The following is an 18885-nucleotide window of genomic DNA, read 5'->3' as shown; positions in this document are numbered from 1 at the left end:
ACTGGAGGGATGTGAGAAATGGTATGCTTCTATCAAGCTAAATTTCAAGGCTGGAGAATGATAGATCTTGCTATTTAAAATTCTACATGAGTGTGTGACTGTATCGGCTATTACTTTAGTGCACAGTCCCGTAATGTAAAATTATTATTCCCCACGTCTTGTGATTGTTGTTCTGGCGTAGATACGCGGGCTTGTGTTCTACTTATAAATATCAATGGCATTATGTCAGTCGGTGGCTATGAGTGTGCCGTATTACGGGCTTATGTTGCGTACTGTTATTGTTTATTTTGGTCGTTGTCGGCGGTTGTAGTTGTTGTCTGTTGATCTTGCAATAACATCTGATCTTTTGTCGGGTGATGCGTTGTGTTAGTCGTGTGGGTATTTTTATTGTGTTGTGTGATTTGTTGATCTAATGGTAGCGTCAGTAGATTATAGGTGTGGAGGTTCTATGTGTGGTTTGGGTTAGTGGTCGTTATGGGGGATGGTGTGTGCATGTGCGCGTATTACGGTGGGTGTTGTGGTGTGTGTGTGTGGTGATTTGGTGATAGTTTATAATGATTGACTAAAATTGCACTTCTTATTTCCGATGTCAGCTGGGTCCTGTTCGTCAGCTATACTGGCTGATTCCACTGCAGATAAAAAGGCCCAACCAGTCCGGGCGACGTCGCTGAAGATTGTGGCCACCAGTAAGCCGTGTTATAATTATTGGCCTTATGTTCGTTTATACATGCTTTTGTACACTTCCCGGGGGTTTTGTCGCCCACGTCACGGAGGCCACTCGGCACTACTCACGTTTCGGCGTTCGTCCTTGGCTGCTGCGGCGGCGCGCCGGCTTGCCACGGGACAACAGGAAACGATTGAGGAGCCGAGGGTGTTCTTCTAGTTGGAACGGGGCGTCGATGAAGGCTATGGGTTGAAATTCAGTCGGCGTGCCCACACGGCCAGCACACTAAAACATGGACAGCCCAACGTTCAAGCGCGCGGCTGCGGCCTGAGCCTCACAGAAGGCCAGATCCCTTTGGCGCATACACACTCCGTTGCTGGCGAGCACGCGCGGCGGAGTTCTTTACCACCGCGTGTCCGCGTTAGTCCGGCATAGCCGCGTGCATACGTCCTTGTTTGACCCCACCATTGCGGCAACCGGGCCAGATGTAGGCTGAGGCGACCATGAGCTATATAAAACTATTCATTATCGGGGCATAACACACACGCGATTTTAACACCGGGGCAGGGCGGAGTGAGTCATACGCAAGCGGGCTCATAGCAGCTCGATATCTCGTATACTTCTAATTATCTACTGGTTTGCACCCACAGCTCGGTCACGAGGGCGCTCTGAGCTGGCTTATGCTCCGCGAGAACGCCACGCACCACTCATGATAAGCCAGATACGAATAGAGTGCTTTCCGGTAAGACCACGTACAATGCGCTGAATACAAGTACCTAGAGTGAGGATTGTGGTTGTGTTCTAGCTGCAGATGAATTTCACGTGTCAGGTAGCAGCTGTTATATGCCTCATACCAGTCACGTTGATCATGATCAGTATGTGCCGTCTAGTCTGTTATCAATCTTGTCATGACAATTGAACATGGAGTGTGAGATAGGTCATGACTAATATATGTCGATTAATATTCCGGTCCGCAAGCAATGAGGACTACACACTTTTTGTTTCGTAGAAATTTCACACTTTTAACGTGTTCTTATTTCGTTTTTTAAGTGGCATTTTTTTCGGGTTTTTGATATATATTTTGGACGCATAAATGATCTCAAATGTACTTTTATAATCTTGGTTTTAGCAGGTCTCGAGGTGATGTGGCACTGATGTGCTTACGCTGTTTAACTTTAGCGGCGCGCGCGTGTGTGTGTGTAAGTGTGACGCGCTGGTTTGTGTGTGTGTGTGAGTTTAGTGTGACCGTAGCCATGCGTTGCGTGCGTAGTTATTAATAAGCTGCAGCTCCGGCGTTGAAACTGGAGCTCAATGCAATTCGCGAGCCTCCACTGTTGTGGTGTGGTTCGTGTGTTGTGTGTGGTGTAGCCCACCCGCGCGATTCGATAGCGCGTCGAGTCGCGAGTGGCTGGAGCAGCAGCAAGCCACCAGTGAGCGGCGAAAAATCGATAGCGCGTCGAGGGGTTTCGACCCGCGAGGTGGCGAGCCAGGGCCAACAGCCACCAGTGACTGGCCGGAATGCCATAGCGCGTCCGAGTCCCAGGCGTAGTTGTGGCTGAGTCAGGCAGCAGCAGCCACCAGTGAGTGGCGAGTTCAAGCAAGCAAGCCGCCACCGCCGTACGAGCACAATACCATGGTTACATGCCGTCCTTCTCGGCGGAGCCTATGCCACTCCCGTGAAGTGCCCATTCTAGTCCTAGTTAGGACCTTTTGCCATGCAATGTCTTGGTGCGTACGCGGGGTGTCCGGCGGCGGCTGTGCGTGCCGTGCGTTGGCGGTCGTGCGTGCGGTGCGTCGCGTGCGTGCGTGCGGCGTGCGTGCGTGCGTGCGTGCGTGCGTGCAGTGCGTGCGTGTGTGTGTGTGGAGTGGGTGCGTAAAGCGTGGCACGTCGTGTGCGTTCGTGCATGGCATGCGTGCGTGCGTAACCAAAGTGTGGCAACTTTTAAGGCATTTAGAAAATCGGTGCCGGTGTCAATGTCTGCTTCTATAAACTTTAGGGTGGGCATGTGTTACATATGTCTACACACTCACGAGCGTTCACGTTTCACTGAGTAGCACTATAATGTTGGAAGCTCTGCTATCTGCCAGTAGTGATAGCTGGGGTGGCTGGTAACGTTTAGGTGTATTGTCTTGATTGTATAGAAGTTGTAGCAGGGGCGTGGTATGTGAAGTGTGTTGAAGAGCTTGAAGTTGCGAGATAGTGGATGGTGGTAATGTAATACAGAATTACAGTACAGTACAGTAGCATTACAGTAAGCCGTTGTCATGGGGGTGCTTGGGTAGCGGATATGAGACGATGTGTGCATGGAAGAAGTTGCGGTTTCAATATGGTGGATGGTGGTCGGGGGATAATGAGTGGGTAGGATCGAATAAGAGAATGTATAGAGATGGGAAGACGTGTATTCGTGTGTGTGTGCGCGCGCGGCGCGCGGCGCGGTGTGTGTGTGTGTGTGTGTGTGTGTGTGTGTGTGTGTGTGTGGTGTGTGCGTGTGCGTGGTGCGTGCGTGCGTGCGTGGCGTGTGTGCGTGTGCGCGTATGTGTGTGTGTGTGCGCGTGTGCGCGTGCGCGCGTGCATGTGTGTGCGTGTGCGTGTGGATGTGAGGGTGCAGTAAGTGACCGAGTGGCCGTCTAGGTAGGTACATGGGTAACGATGACTGTGTGTGGACAGGGTAAAGCCGGAGTGTGAGCGTGCGTTAGTAATGTGTATGTGGGGCTAGGGTATGTACAACTACGGCACATACAGTCGTCGCTGATGCTTATGTGGCGTGTGCTCGTCGTTCTGGCTGTTGCTCCACACAGGTCATGATGCATCTTTACCATCGTGTCGCAAGCAGAGTTACAGCAGCAGCAGACAGTGAGTCCGTCATCGTGGGGGACAGTAACGTAGTGCCAATCTGGCTGTAGCCACCTGTCCACTTTGAAGTCGATGTGTAAGCCACTGTGGGCGCTTTGTTTCTTGTAGCCAGTTGTCTATTATGATGGTCTGTCCATCTCGTCTGTAATGGTTCATCTCTAATTGCTTAAGACTCCTTCATCGCGAGCTCCGCCAGTGTCTTTCTATTCTCTGGTCAGCGACACATAAGTCTTTGCTTCATCGTTAGAAAGTCCCTTCCGCCATATTGGAATTTACAGTTTCTCGCTCTTTCTGTCCGTTATAACCCCCCTCTTTTCCCAATATGTAGAAAACATTTCCCCTGATATATTGCGGTCTGTTTTGGAGCCTTTTGTATGCTGTGGGTATGAAAAGCTTTTACATGTTGGGTTTGCCGCAGGTTCTTCGTGGTGGGGGTTTTATGTTTCGGTAGTTAGGGACAGAAACAAATTTCCAGCACTGAAAATACCGGCAAAAATGAACAAGTGGGCGGGATAAGGTGGTCGGAGTAAAATTAGCAGCTAGATGACGAAGACGCAGTCTTAAGAAGGGAGATTGTAGGTACGACTGTGGGAGAAGATGCGTAGCAGTGGGAATGAGGACGGCTAGTTGAAGGAAGGAATGGCAAGAGAATAGAACATGGTGCGAGATGGCTTCGTGAGAGATGCGTGATGTATGGCTGACAAAACGTCGGTCGCGCACACATTTCGTTTTTTCTCATTGCGTACTTGTGTAAAACTGCGTCAGCAAGATACAAATGTGTGTACGCGTTTTGCGTGCATGTGTGTGTGTGGCGTGCCGTTCGTGCGCACGTTTGCGCAAACGTGCGTGTGAATGTGCCCTGTATATAATGTAATGTCTGTGTACGCGCGTGCGTGCCCGCACAGTGGTGTGTGAGTGCGCGTACGTTCGTCCCGCGCAACCACAGCCTCCTTAACATGTTCTTAGTTTCTCAGTGTTCTCACAGTTTCAACACACGTTCACTTAGGTGAAATCATAAATGCTGGCTGGCTAAGGATCACAGAGCGGCTTAGGCAGTTGCATATTCAGGACAAGAAGCGTGAGTTTGTGGTCACAAGCCCGTAGAATGCGAACACGTCTTGCGGTTCTTAGGCGTCGCCATAGATCTCGGATCTTCTTGATCCAGGGACGCAGGCATTGGCTTCCCGTGTTCCCCGGGGACCATGGTTTTCCGCCATGTGGTGTCGCAGGGACGAGTGTAGCTGTCTGTGCTTTGGGGCGATCGAGATTGAATCTCGCTTGAAAAACTGCACCTGTTTTCGACTTCCAATATTAGAGAGTCGGCAAAAAAAATAACTCAATGTGTTTATCCTCGGAGTGGCATTGGTTTTTAGCATGTTATGTCTAACACTGTTAGGAAAACTGATAAAACTGTAGTGCGAATGTTATCTTGTGAATATGGTGTCCACTAAATAATAGGCATTGCATCTAAACCTGGCCTGCACTGTTAGTCCAAATGTGTGTGATTATGTAGAACGAAGGTGTAGAGGTGGGTGTGTATATATATATATATATATATATATATATATATATATATATATATTATATATTATATATATATATATGGTTTCTGTTGTAGGTATGTGATGGTTTTGTATAGTTTAGCGAGTTAATAGCTTGTCACTTACATAGAATCTAATATTTGTTACGCGTGCCGTGTTTCGACTGCTAATTTATTGAAGGTGCAAATTCGGAGTGAAAATAAAAATAGAACAGTAGACTGAGTAGAGTGACTTACAGCTCATGGAGCTTAATTTGTTGATCATATATTATTTATTATTTATTTAATAATTTAAAGATGGTACATTGGTAGCAGATATTTCAACATGAGCTTGCAAGCTCCTCATCATCACCTTCACCTCTATCTGGTAGATGGTGTATATTATAGCGCTGCCAAGATAAAACTAGCATAAGCTGACACACAATTCTTAGGCTTGAGATTTCTGTTAGATGTACGGCATTTCGGTGCTGTTCTCTAGTTGGATGTCCGTAACGTTGCTATGGTAGATTGTGTGTTCTACCACCATTTCCCTATGAAGGAGTCGGCTATCAGCCCGCCCTCAAGAGATCGTTATTTCTCACGTCACTAAATCTATATCCAGACGCGGGGATTGCTTCAAGTCAGTAAATCTGCTATTTATAGTTTTTAATATCTGATGATATATTACCCCCATATAGGTATAAAAATTGCGCGAGTTGCATAAGGTCGAGGGTATGTGTGATGATTACACGACTGCTTTCAAGATGTCTACTGCATACAGCAGTGGTGCCTGCGTGCGACTGCTGGAGTTTTCGGGCTAGTGTCATAATATCTGTACGTGTACATACTAACGCTAATGTCTACTGTCCAGCGGTGGAGGTAATGTCAAAGAAGTGCTGTCGTGCTTGTAGTTGGTGTGTTTTGCTGGGCTCTTTCAATGATCTTAGTAGTGCACACTAACCCCGTGTTTGTTGACAGTAGTATCGCTGTCCCTCTTTCGTTGCTACAGTAATAACGAACGTATTGTTGTAGCAATTGTTATAGTATGTGTAATTTCGATATTTCTTAACGTGCATTCACCTGTGTGATCTAGTGATGTGTTTAACTGACTGCCATTAACGTTAATGTTAACTACTGAGTGCTCTGCCACACCAAATATTTCATTTCGGCATTTGCAGTTATAAAGGTGAATCTCTAGAAAGACGTGTCGGTAGCGTTTGCTTAAAACGATTTAACGTTGTCTATTTCGATACGCTACGATTTTCTATTCTCGATTTTTTTAGATTGAAATTGACGACATGAGAATTGAGCAAAGTAAAACATTGTTTATTGGTAATTGCCCGATAATTGAGGATGTAACTAATTGCGATCTTATCTGTTATGGCAGCTGGAACAGATATTCAGCCAGGCACGGCGCACCAAGCCAGAGGCTGCAGAAGAAGATGAAAAGGTGTGGGTTGTGGGGGCGGGCAAGGAGTATCAAGGGCATATGGTGGAAGAGAGATTGTGGTGATGATTCATGGTTTGAAGATTTAGTAGATACACTTTCTTGTAGCCGATGCCATAAGGTTTTTGAAAAAGAGTCAAACAACTTCATGTTAGAAAAGAAGCAAAACCAAGTTAGTAAGGAATGAAGCTTTACTGTATTTGCAGAGCAAAAATCAGTGTATACTTGACCTTGCTCTTCTCCCATCACGCGGTAGTTGTGAGTGAGGACAGTGAGAGAATGCGAAAGAGAAAGAGATGTGACCGAGTGGCCGTCTAGGTAGGTACATGGGTAACGATGACTGTGTGTGGACAGGGTAAAGCCGGAGTGTGAGCGTGCGTTAGTAATGTGTTTGTGGGGCTAGGGTATGTACAACTACGGCACATACAGTCGTCGCTGATGCTTATGTGGCGTGTCTCGTCGTTCTGCTGTTGCTCCACACAGGTCATGCATCTTACCATCGGTCGCAACAAGTTACAGCAGCAGCAGACAGTGAGTCCGTCATCGTGGGGACAGTAACGTAGTGCCAATCTGCTGTAGCCACTGTCCACTTTGAAGTCGATGTGTAGCCACTGTGCGCTTTGTTTCTTGTAGCCAGTTGTCTATTATGATGGTCTGTCCATCTCGTCTGTAATGGTTCATCTCTAATTGCTTAACTCCTTCATCGCGAGCTCGCCAGTGTCTTTCTATTCTCTGGTCAGCGACACATAAGTCTTGCTTCATCGTTAGAAAGTCCCTTCCCCATATTGGAATTTACAGTTTCTCGCTCTTTCTGTCCGTTATACCCCCCTCTTTTCCAATATGTAGAAAACATTTCCCCTGATATATTGCGTCTGTTTGGAGCCTTTTGTATGCTGTGGGTATGAAAAGCTTTACATGTTGGGTTTGCCAGGTTCTTCCGTGGTGGGGGTTTTATGTTTCGGTAGTTAGGGACAGAAACAAATTTCCAGCACTGAAAATACCGGCAAAAATGAACAAGTGGGCGGATAGGTGGTCGGAGTAAAATTACAGCTAGATGACGAAGACGCAGTCTTAAGAAGGGAGAGTGTAGGTACGACTGTGGGAGAAGATGCGTAGCAGTGGGAATGAGGAGGCTAGTTGAAGAGGAATGGCAAGAGAATAGAACATGGTGCGGAGATGGCTTCGTGAGAGATGCGTGATGTATGGCTGACAAACGTCGGTCGCACACATTTCGTATTTTTCCATTGCGTACTTGTGTAAACTGCGTCACAGATACAAATGTGTGTACGCGTTTGCGTGCATGTGTGTGTGTGCGTGCGTTCGTGCGCACGTTTGCGCAAACGTGCGTGTGAATGTGCCCCTGTATATATGTATGTCTGTGTACGCGCGTGCGTGCCCACCAGTGTGTGTGAGTGCGCGTACGTTCGTCCCCGCAACCACAGCCTCCTTAACATGTTCTTAGTTTCTCAGAGTGTTCTCACAGTTTCACACACGTTCACTAGGTGAAATCCATAATGCTGGCTGGCAAGGATCAAGAGCGGCTTAGGCAGTTGCATATTCAGGACAAGAGCGTGAGTTTGTGTCCATGCCCGTAGAAGCGAACACGCTTCGGTTCTTGCGTCCCATAGATCTCGGATCTTCTTGATCCAGGGACCAGCATTTGCTTCCCGTTCCCCGGGCACCATGGTTTTCCGCCTGTGTGTCCAGGGACGAGTGGTAGCTGTCTGTGCTTTGGCGATCAAGATTGAATCTCGCTTGAAAACTGCCACCTGTTTCGACTTCCAATATGAGAGTCGGCCAAAAAAATAACTCAAATGTGTTTATCCTAGGAGTGCATTGGTTTTAGCATGTTATGTCTACAACTGTTAGGAAAACTGATAAAACTGTAGCGAATGTTATCTTGTGAATATGGTGTCCACAAATAATAGCATTGCATCTAACCTACCTGCACTGTTAGTCCAATGTGTGTATTATGTAGACGAAGGTGTAGAGGTGGGTGTGTATATATATATGTGCCCGAGGCAGCGAGGTACATGGAGTACAGCTGCGATGTCGTCCACGTCTCTGTCACGTTCTCAATCATCGTCGAGATGACGGACCTCAGCGCCTCCTCCACAGGCGCCATGATGGAGGGAAGGGTCAATGGAACAACACGGAAAGAATTGTAACAGTGGACATAGTACTGAGCGTCAGCAGCATGTAGATCAATGATCCCACCGAGTCTAGCTATTACTTCGTTAGCCCACTTGTCCTTTCTCTCATCACAGATGTTCTCCAACTTTTGCTTGAATGTGTAGTACTACATCTATCTACAGTTTTACACTGCATGACCTGCACCCACCTATGTGGGTTTTTACTGTATTTCGGCTTACACTCATTCCCACACATCAGACAGTGTCGATTGAACTCAAAGTCTTTACATTCGGTCTTCAACATCATTTTGGAAACACCAACGTTAGCCTGGGAAGCTTTTCTCTTTCTCTGTTTATTGTTTCTACTCATTGATGTATAACTACAGTAACATGACTTGTGAGCTAGAATTTCACTGCCTGACAAAGTTGTGTACAGTTCATCACGTTTCGTTTTGCTTGTACCAATGATCTTCTGCACGGCCGCGGTCTTAAATGTTTGCAATGCTCCCTGGGCATTACATGGACTGAAGAGGCACTTCTCTCCAGCAGGCATGATGACTGCGATGGCCTAGGGTACCGCAGGACTGATGCTGGTATGCTGACCACGCCGGATCGGCTCACTCTGAAATTCCAATCCAATTCCAAGAAATCCAATTCCAAGAAATCCAAATTCCAAGAAATCTCGAATGCCAAGAAATGCTCAACGATGCACAGGTAGCAACCAAGCTAGAGTCCTAGAGTCATAGAGGATTGTGACAACTACTGTTTATTGTGTACTGTTTAAGGCTGTTTGCCATTTTCTCGTTGAAATATGCCTATCTATTATCTATGAACAGTGAATTTACATTAAAGTGTCTTATTTTGACCGTTGACCTTCCTTTTGACATTGACCTTGACCCCATATCCAAAAAATAACTCCAGAAATGGACTCCCTGCCCTCGAAAACCCCCAAAAAAAGATATTGCATGACACTCTAGGGCATCGAGATCTCAAATTGTAAATTGACCAAAATCCAAGATGAACGGCGGCGGCCATCTTGAATTCCAAGAAATGCTCAACGATGCACAGGTAGCAACCAAGCTAATTCAGCTCTCCTAACTATATAGAACACATTTCCATGAAAAAAGTTTAGAGTAATTAACATTGCAGGATCAACATTTTGGCAACTGGACTAATAACCTTTTGACCCTCAAGTGGAGGGTTAAACATGGATTCCTGAACTGCCTCAATGATGTCACAGTGTTCTCATATTCATGGCACATCCATAATCTGGAAACCCAATATGCCTCGATAGCCCAACCGCTACTGCACAGCATTACGGCTCAAAGGTCCTTGGATCGAATCCCATCAGATTTTTTATTATATACCTGTTTTCTGTATTTTTCTATCTTTATCCATTTAACTATTTCTTTTTAATTAAGGAAAATATTTACATGATTTATTTACAACAATTTCATAACAACAAAGAATTTTTTTTTTATAGGGTTAGTGTTAGAGCTAGGGTCACAATGCACCACAAAACAGGAGTTTCAGGCACGCGATTTGTATCAACCAATGGGATTTGGGAGGTATGCAGAATGCAGAAGGTTGCTGAAATGTAGCTCTAGAACTATAGCCATCCGCTCCGCCGCAGGGCTATAGAACATACTATGGCAATTTCCAGGTAGTAAGCAAAGACAACTTTTTGCGCTTAATAACTTCTTCGGTACGCCAAATAAAGCACATTCTCTGTCGCACAAATGTCTTAAGTTACTGCAAACACTAAAATTAAACTGCAAACTAACGGTTAAATGTTGTACTTGCTATATTACTCGTCGACGAAGATTATTTTACAACTTGCCACAGCCATTTTTCGTTGCGCGGCACTAGCGCGGTTCCGGCGCTAGTGAGCGGGCACAATGTATTTCCAAGTGGAGGGGTGGGCAGGTCGCACGCGGTTGCAAACCGCGCTAGTGCTGCACAACGAAAAATGACGGTTTGCAACCGCGTGCAACCTGCCCACCCCTCCACTTGGAAATACATTGTGCCCGCTCACTAGCGCGACTAGCGAAAAATGGCAGTTACAAGTTGGTAAATAACCTTCGTCGACGAGTAATATACCAAGTACAACATTTAACCGTGCAGTTTAATTTTAGTGTTTGCAGTAACTTAAAACATTTGTGCGACAGAGAATGTGCTTTATTTGGCGTACCGAAGAAGTTATTAAGCGCAAAAAGTTGTCTTTGCTTACTATCTGGAAATTGCCATAGTATGTTCTATAGCCCTGCGGCGGAGCGGAGGGCTATAGTTCTAGAGCTAGCTGAAATGATGTGTACGCAACTGCGTATCTGCATATCTGCGCCTAACAAAGGTGTCACTACGCACGACTTAAATGTTACGTTTATAACCGTAGCAACAGACCTCAGATGAGCCCAGACGCTCTGCGGCTCTTGTTCTTGAACTGCAAAAAGACTGGATCGGGACACCCACTTCCTTCTGACAGCTTTCCCTACGTACGTCGTGAGCATAAACAACGCGGGTGCCCCTCTTTCGAGCCTCCCCCCTCCCGGCATCCGTTCTTGGTTCATTATCACCGGAATCTTATGGCACATTTGCGGTTAGGTAATGATGCTAACCAGTCTTGCATATAATTGACTTGTGTGGGCGTGTGAAGGGCGTGAGTGCCAGTGGTTGTGGAGGCGGGTGCAACTGGAGTTCTGACTCACGCGGATTTCACTGACTCAAATTTTTTGGAAAGATGTTGTATGCAGTTTGATGAGGAGCAGTCAGTTAGGCGGGTGATACTCCATTAGGAGTGTTCCCAACTTTAATGTCATTAATGGTCATAATAACATATATATATATATGTATAGGGCGCACAGAAATTCGAAAACATAAAATCCATGGAAGAGCTCAATATATATGTGTTGGCGTCACACACATGCCTTGCTTTGCAGAGTTTGACTACAGACACGTCTCTACTTGTGCACCTGTTTGGGCAACGTGGAAGAGACGTCCTAAAGTACGAGGACTTCCACAGGTGTGTTAACACATTTTTGTGAAGTCTTGTGTTGTAGTCACATTTTGAGTGTATCATGTCATAGATGACAGTTATCTCACAGTAGGTTACTGTTCTGCGTAAAGCCACTTGCGTATGCCTATCAAAACTAATAAATTAACTACAGTTTTCTGCCAAACCTTGTCAGTGACTGCTTATATTCAGTGAGTGCTTGATATTTGTTGACCCTTGGACCCTATATGACTATATGTTCTCGTTGTTCAACATGAATATGCGATAGAGGCTATATTCGTGACCTTGAGTCTCCTTCATGACCTTCAGCAAGCGACAGTGCTCTGGATGGCAGATAGCTGCCGGAAGTCTCGTCATGTTTCCATCGTTCTTTCTTGCAACCGCCTGCATCGGTGTGTGGAGCATCTGTGCTTGTGACCTCACGTTCATCGTTCGGCCACTCTCTCGATGCAGGTTCATGGACAGTTTGCAGTCTGAGGTGCTGGAGTTAGAGTTTACTGAGTTCTCTCACGGCATGCTCACCATAGCTGAGGTGGACTTTGCAAAGATCCTGCTGCGCTACACAAAGGTGCGCATCCACGAGCAGGAGGACTACCTGGAACGAATGAAGGAGCGCATCCCAGAAGAGAAGGTACCAGTCACCTCGTTACTTCAGCTAGTAGGCATAACATACCAGAAGCCAAGTTAGACAGCAGTCTCTTATCTAATGGCATCTTTGACTGTGTGTGTGCGCTAAGCCTATGCTATGTTTTTCGCAGAATCTAGGCATCTCCTCTCAGGGTCTAACCTTGAGGATATTAAGGAAACAGCTTGACTGCTTGCATTAGCTGTGTGAACTAAGCCCTTCCTACCTTCCTCCTCATCCCTCCCTCCCTCCGCATCCCTCCACCCCTTTCTTCACAGACATGACCAGGCAGCATGTTGCCTTGATCGGTTTCGTGCAGCTGAAGAATCACCTGTGGCGTGCCCCTGCCACAAGTGAAGTAAAGAAGTGGGTTTTTAGCTCATCTGACGTATGTAGTAGTCAGATGCAGCTTGTAGAATCGCATGAGCATGCGTGCGTGCGTGCGTGCGTGCCGTCCGTCAACGATTGGCAGCAAAATCTTAACCGCTCGACGTACGGTCACGAATATTTGGGACGTGGGGGGGGGGGGTAATCCGAAAACGAGTTGGGATGTCGAAACTGGGTCAAAGGTCAAAGGTCAAGAGGTAAAAGAAGGGGGAACATCCTCCTTAACTTAGGTATAGGGAGGAAATGCAGAATTGCGGCACAAATCGTGAACGGCTTGACCTAGGCTCGTGATAGTCGGTGTAGTAACATCATGGTAGAAAAGCCATCAGTGTGCCGAATTGGAGGTCACGGTCAAAGGTCAAAGTCAATGGTGGCACAGGGCAGATTTAGACATTTTCTGAGGACACTGTCTGACGGAGCGATGAAAAACTTTTTTGTTTCAGCGGTGACCTACCATTTTTAATGGCTTTATTGAAGGACCATGAAATGTGCTTTCCACGACGTGCGAAAAGTAGAGTGTCTGATACAGTCGGTTTGCCGGCCCTATATGTCCTATATGGGACCCTGCAATGTTATTACAAACTTTTTCATGAAATGTGTTCTATAGAGTTAGGAGAGCTGATTTAGCTTGGTTGCTACCTGTGCATTGTGAGGCATTTCTTGAATTCAAAGATGGCCGCCGCCGTTCATCTTCGATTTTGGTCAATTTACAATTTGTGATCTCGATGCCTAGAGTGTCATGCAATACCTCTTTTAGGGAGTTTCGAAGGCAGGAGTCCATTTCTGGAGTTATACTTTTGGATATGGGGTCAAGGTCAAGGTCCAAAATGAAGGTCAACGGTCAAAATAAGACACTTTAATGTAAATTCACTGTTCATGAGATAGTAGATAGCATATTCTAACGAGAAATAGCAAACAGCCTTAAACAGTACACAATAAAGTAGTTGCAGTAGTTTCTCGCACAATCCTCTATGACTCCTCATCCTCATTACTCCTCAATCTCCGCATCACCATCATTGTCATTGTCGTCATCTACACCTAGCTCCTCTCATGTCTTTGGTGTCCATCTGATTTTCGTGAATTGACTACAACAGGCGACTCCTCCCTCACACTTGCAATCAGTCTGTGCATGAAAAGCCTGACACGTGCAGCTTGCAACGCTTCCCGTGCTATGCCTTGCCCTCTGCGCGCAGCATGCAGCTCACTACATCCAGAGAGCGCTTGGGAGCAACTGGCGGTGTTGAGATGGTCGTGTGTGATGGTGGAGGCCTTTGATACTCCACAAAAAGTTGGTAATATGTAGAGCTTCTTCAGGTGGGTCACGTTGGTTCGCTGCCTTCCACAGTAGCATCTGAAGGTGAGTTTCGGAGCACATGCAGCTGCAGGTTGACGTCAGTCGGTGGCAGTTTCTTTCAGTTGTGGCGGCTTCTATATGGCTGCGGTAGAGGCGAGTACGTGCATCATTCATTGTTGTACAACTCTTTCTGTCCGTAGAGAGGAAGAAGAAGCTGTCTGCTGTCGCTTTGAAGTTGAGGCAGGGTCGCCGCCAAGCTCTCCAAGCACTCGATCCAGACCTGGTATATCAATCTCCAGGAGCTTGAGTGCTGACTGTTTCCTTTTCCGAAGGGGACGACCCGATCGCAGCCTGACAGCGCATGGACACCGAGAAGCTGGCTGCACTTTCTGGGCCTAACCGCTCAACAGTTTTGTTGATATCCAGGACATCACCATTCCACTTTCCATTGAATCTTGGCAATGACCCCGCATCCTTGATGTACAGTACACCAGGAGGACGAAGACGTCTGTGTCATCACTGAGGATGCGGATTGTCTGGGCATCTTCAGTACTGCCGCGGCTCAGATGTAGCTGCAGAGAGTGATGTCTGCTGCAGCATGGGTGACGACACACGTCCAGCTTGTTGACAAGCTGGATGTTGTGTGGAAGGGAGTAGCCCGCATAGGATGTTGTTGAGCAGACTCTTGTTCGTGGCATTGTGAAGTATAGCTTGTCGCATGGAAGGGGTGTGTTTGGGGTTAGCCCGCACTTCCTGGCTCTTCCTCTTCTCATCTGCTCATGCTCCTTTGCGCTTAGGAGCTCTTGGTCATACCTGTCGAACAGGACTATTTTCTTTGAGCCAGGGGGGTAGTGGGCCAGTCGAGCACCAAAGTTGCAGCCAGATCTCCTGCGGTCCCAGCGACTGGACCACACAACGTGGTACAGCAGCTGACCGGCATCAACCAACACCACGTCTGGAGCAGGTGGAGTCTTGACAGAAACACCGAGACACTTGACGAGCACGGCCTTGTGCCTTCTCAAACATCCATACTCATCATCAGTGATGTTGGACTGGACTCAGTTCAAACTGGAAGATTGTTGAAGACCCCGCCAAGACCACAGCCGACTAAACAGGTTCTCGATGTCGTAGATGGCCTTCCCTTGACAGTGACTGCCTTCTGGAGTGCCTCCATTGATCTGACGATTTTCTTTATGGTTTTGTGGAAGTCACTCTTAGTGAAGCAGAGACTGCTTGCTTTGCTCACTCCCGATAGTCAGTGGCATCCTGAACATTCACTGTGTCGGGCGCCACTTGACCATTGCAGATGTTATAGAGGACCTGGATGCTGCTCGTTGAGGGGTGAGTGTACATCTCCAGCTCTGCTGCGATCTCCTCCGATCGACCTCATCCAGTCTTCTCCCTCTCCTTCCTCCTTGTGCTTGTTCTTCTCCTCTCCATTCCACTCGACGATGTGGCTCTCTCATCACCCCAGCTTCACTGTACATATCTTCCATGCGATGTCGGGTGGGCACACACACGACTGTGACCCACACAGCCACTTGCTCGGCGCTTGTCGATATGCCCTTCATACCTCCAAGCCCCCTTCCCTCGCTTGATATATGTTGTTCGCGAACGACATGATCTGCTGGCACCTGCGGTCCCGCCATCAGAATGCCGACAGACATGTGCGGCCCTGCGGTAGTCCTCCGGGCACGCTGGGGAAGGTGCTCCATCTGTCGCACATACCAGCTCATTGTGGGCATAATTATGGTGACCTGCTGCGAAGAAATACGGCAGCATTGCCTTGAGACAGTGCTGCTGAGAAAAGTCACCATTCCGCTCTCCACGCAGAAATGAGCGCCAGCAGTGTCGCTTGATGAGACAGTCCACAATAGCTCCCGGTTGGTTTTTTTCTGGCTGTCTCCAGTAGTTCACTCAGCTCTTGGTATGTCTTGGCACCATTTGAGTAGAAACTCTGCAGCAACACGGCGATGATGAATGGCTATGCCCATAGAGCCTTTGTCCAGGCCTTCCGGTGATGATGCTGGTCATGCCATCAAACGCTGCGCTCATGAGAACGTCCACGGCCAGATGCCTTCATCAGTGTCGCTATACAGCCCAGGAAATCATGGAGTGTGCATCATACCCGGGTGAAGTATAAGGTTGGTCGCACGCTGACGGTCTTTCCATTGGACTAGGCAGCAGTTCTGATATAGTTGGAGATCAACAGAGAGGTGGGGTGTACTGCATCCCAAAAGTTTTGAGAGTCCTCTCGAGTATCAGGAGCGTAGTCAGAACGGTGCCTGGGTGAGCAGTGGTGAATCGATCATCGTCCAAAACACCAGTGTCTTGGGCTTATAGGCAGAGCCGCCACTAGTCGGTCTTTGCTGAGCATTGAAGCCGCCCACTCGACAGGCTTGTCACTCTCATGGACTTGCGACAGCCAGGCTGCGTCTCCCTGCTGACTGAAACTCACTGCAGCGGATTGAAGCTGTGACTGCTTCTGCGGACAGAGCTTTCATTGGAATCACAGGGGATTCAGCTTGGAAGGTTCCTGTGTAGTGCTGCAGCTGTATAGCCTGATTGCTACTGAGTCGCTGAGGAATGCCTCGTGTTTCTTGACTCGAGGGATCGTGATGCTGCATCACACCAATGTTTCCTGTCTCGATGATTGGCGCAGGATGCTGGGTGAACTCCAATGATCATGGTGTGGGTGGTTTTCATTCCCATTGGCTCGTAAGTGTCAAAGTCGTAGTTGTCAGCCCAACTGAAAATAGGGCCGATCTCCCTGCTCAAGCCAGGCTTCTTTGGTAATTTGACTGGTTGTCCAATACGAACTTGGCCACTGACTGCGAAAGCGCAGCACTTCGTCATAGGTGCCTGTGATGCCGTGCTCATTGAGAGTTTTGATGAGCTCTGAACTGCCATGCTTATGGTGTAGATTCACAGCCAGCCCAAGCGTGGTCTGGTTTCTGTTGGCACCGCCAATGTGCTGCTGAATGCACTGAGACAAGGTCAGTGACGGCTTGGTGATGGCACCCCCTGATACGAGGCTAGAGACTAGTTTAAGAAAGAGTTGCACTGGTGCTCTCGATGACCTTGTGACGAGCATGGTCATTGAGGTTGTAGTTCCCAGGTCTAGGTGTATGCCATGACCGTCGCTCCGGATCTTCCTCACTAGCTTCTCCAGATCATCGCGTCATCCTTGCTCTGGCTTATTTCGACAATTCGATAAACTTTCCAAGGTTGGCTTTAAATCAACTACACTGTCACAGCCCTCGATGTGGAGTAAGAGCAGCTTGTCAGCCGAAGTGGGCCATGCCACTGGACACGAACTGTCTTCTTAACACAGTGCCCGAGGCAGCCGAGGTACATGGAGTACAGCTGCGATGTCGTCCACGTCTCTGTCACGTTCTCAATCATCGTCGAGATGACGGACCTCAGCGCCTCCTCCACAGGTGCCATGATGGAGGGAAAGGTCAATGGAACAACACGGAAAGAATGTAACAGTGGACATATAGTACTGAGCGTCAGCAGCATGTAGATCAATGATCCCACCGAGTCTAGCTATTACTTTGTTATCCCACTTGTCCTGTCTCTCATCACAGATGTTCCCAACTTTTGCTTGAATGTGTAGTACTACCTCTATCTACAGTTTTTACACTGCATGACCTGCACCCACCTATGTGGGTTTTAACTGTATTTCGGCTTACACTCATTCCCCACATCAGACAGTGTCGATTGAACTCAAAGTCTTTACATTCGGTCCTTCAACATCATTTGGGAAACACCAAACGTTAGCCTGGAAGCTTTTTCTCTTCTCTGTTATTGTTCTACTCATTCGATGTATAAACTACATAACATGACTTGTGAGCTAGAATTTCAGCTGCCTGACAAAGTTGTGTACAGTTCATCACGTTTCGTTTGCTTGTACCAATGATCTTCTGCACGGCCGCGGTCTTAAATGTTTGCAATGCTCCTGGGCATACATGGACTGAAGAGCACTTCTCTCCAGCAGGCATGAGACTGCGATGGCCTAGGGTACCACAGACTGAGCTGGTATGCTGACCCGCCGGATCGCTCACTCTGAAATCCAATCAATTCAGAGAAATCCAATTCAAGAAATCCAAATCCAAGAAATCTCGAATGCCAAGAAATGCTCAACGATGCACAGGTAGCACAACCAGCTAGAGTCCTAGAGGTCATAGAGGATTGTGACAACTACTGTTTTTGTGTACTGTTGTAAGGCTGTTTTGCCATTTTCTCGTTGAAAATATGCCTATCTATTATCTATGAACAGTGAATTTACATTAAGTGTCTTTTTTTTGACCGTTGACCTTCCTTTTGACATTGACCTTGACCCCAATATCAAAAAATAACTCCAGAAATGGACTCCCTGCCCTCGAAAACCCCTAAAAAAGATATTGCATGACACTCTAGGGCATCGAGATCACAAATTGTAAATTGACCAAAATCCAAGATGAACGCGGCGGCCATCTTGAATTCCAAGAATGCTCAACGATGCACAGGTAGCAACCAAGCTAATTCAGCTCTCCTAACTATATAGAACACATTTCCTGAAAAAGGTTTAGAGTAATTAACATTGCCAGGATCAACATTTTGGCAACTGGACTAATAACCTTTTGACTCCCAAGGGAGGGTAAACATGGATTCCTGAACTGCCTCAATGATGCCAGTGTTCTCATATTCATGGCACATCCATAATCTGGAAACCCAATATGCCTCGATAGGCCCAACCGCTACTGCACAGCATTACGGCTCAAAGGTCCTTGGATTGAATCCCATCAGATTTTTTATTATTTACCTGTTTTCTGTATTTTCTATCTTTATCCATTTAACTATTTCTTTTTAATTAAGGAAAATTTTACATGATTTATTTACAACAATTCAATAACAACAAAGAATTTTTACCAATAATTTTTTTTTAAAAATAGAGGTTAGTGTTATGGC

At 47.0% G+C, this 18885-nt stretch overlaps 1 protein-coding gene across 2 annotated transcripts in view; it reads left to right on the top strand.

The window, feature by feature from the left end:
* Nucleotides 1-18885, top strand: part of LOC106821590 (calcium uptake protein 3, mitochondrial-like) — a 63237-nt gene that overhangs the window by 22958 nt on the left and 21394 nt on the right. For both annotated transcript variants that reach the window (XM_014826472.1, XM_014826473.1), the window contains exons 6-8: nt 6425-6487; nt 11553-11635; nt 12080-12257. In XM_014826472.1, coding sequence (XP_014681958.1) covers nt 6425-6487; nt 11553-11635; nt 12080-12257 — 324 coding nt within the window. The remainder of the gene's footprint in view (nt 1-6424; nt 6488-11552; nt 11636-12079; nt 12258-18885) is intronic.

Source organism: Priapulus caudatus, unplaced genomic scaffold (assembly GCF_000485595.1).
Source record: "Priapulus caudatus unplaced genomic scaffold, Priapulus_caudatus-5.0.1 Scaffold78, whole genome shotgun sequence".
Lineage (NCBI taxonomy): Eukaryota > Metazoa > Priapulida > Priapulimorpha > Priapulimorphida > Priapulidae > Priapulus > Priapulus caudatus.
This window is presented reverse-complemented; position numbering and strand designations above follow the sequence as displayed.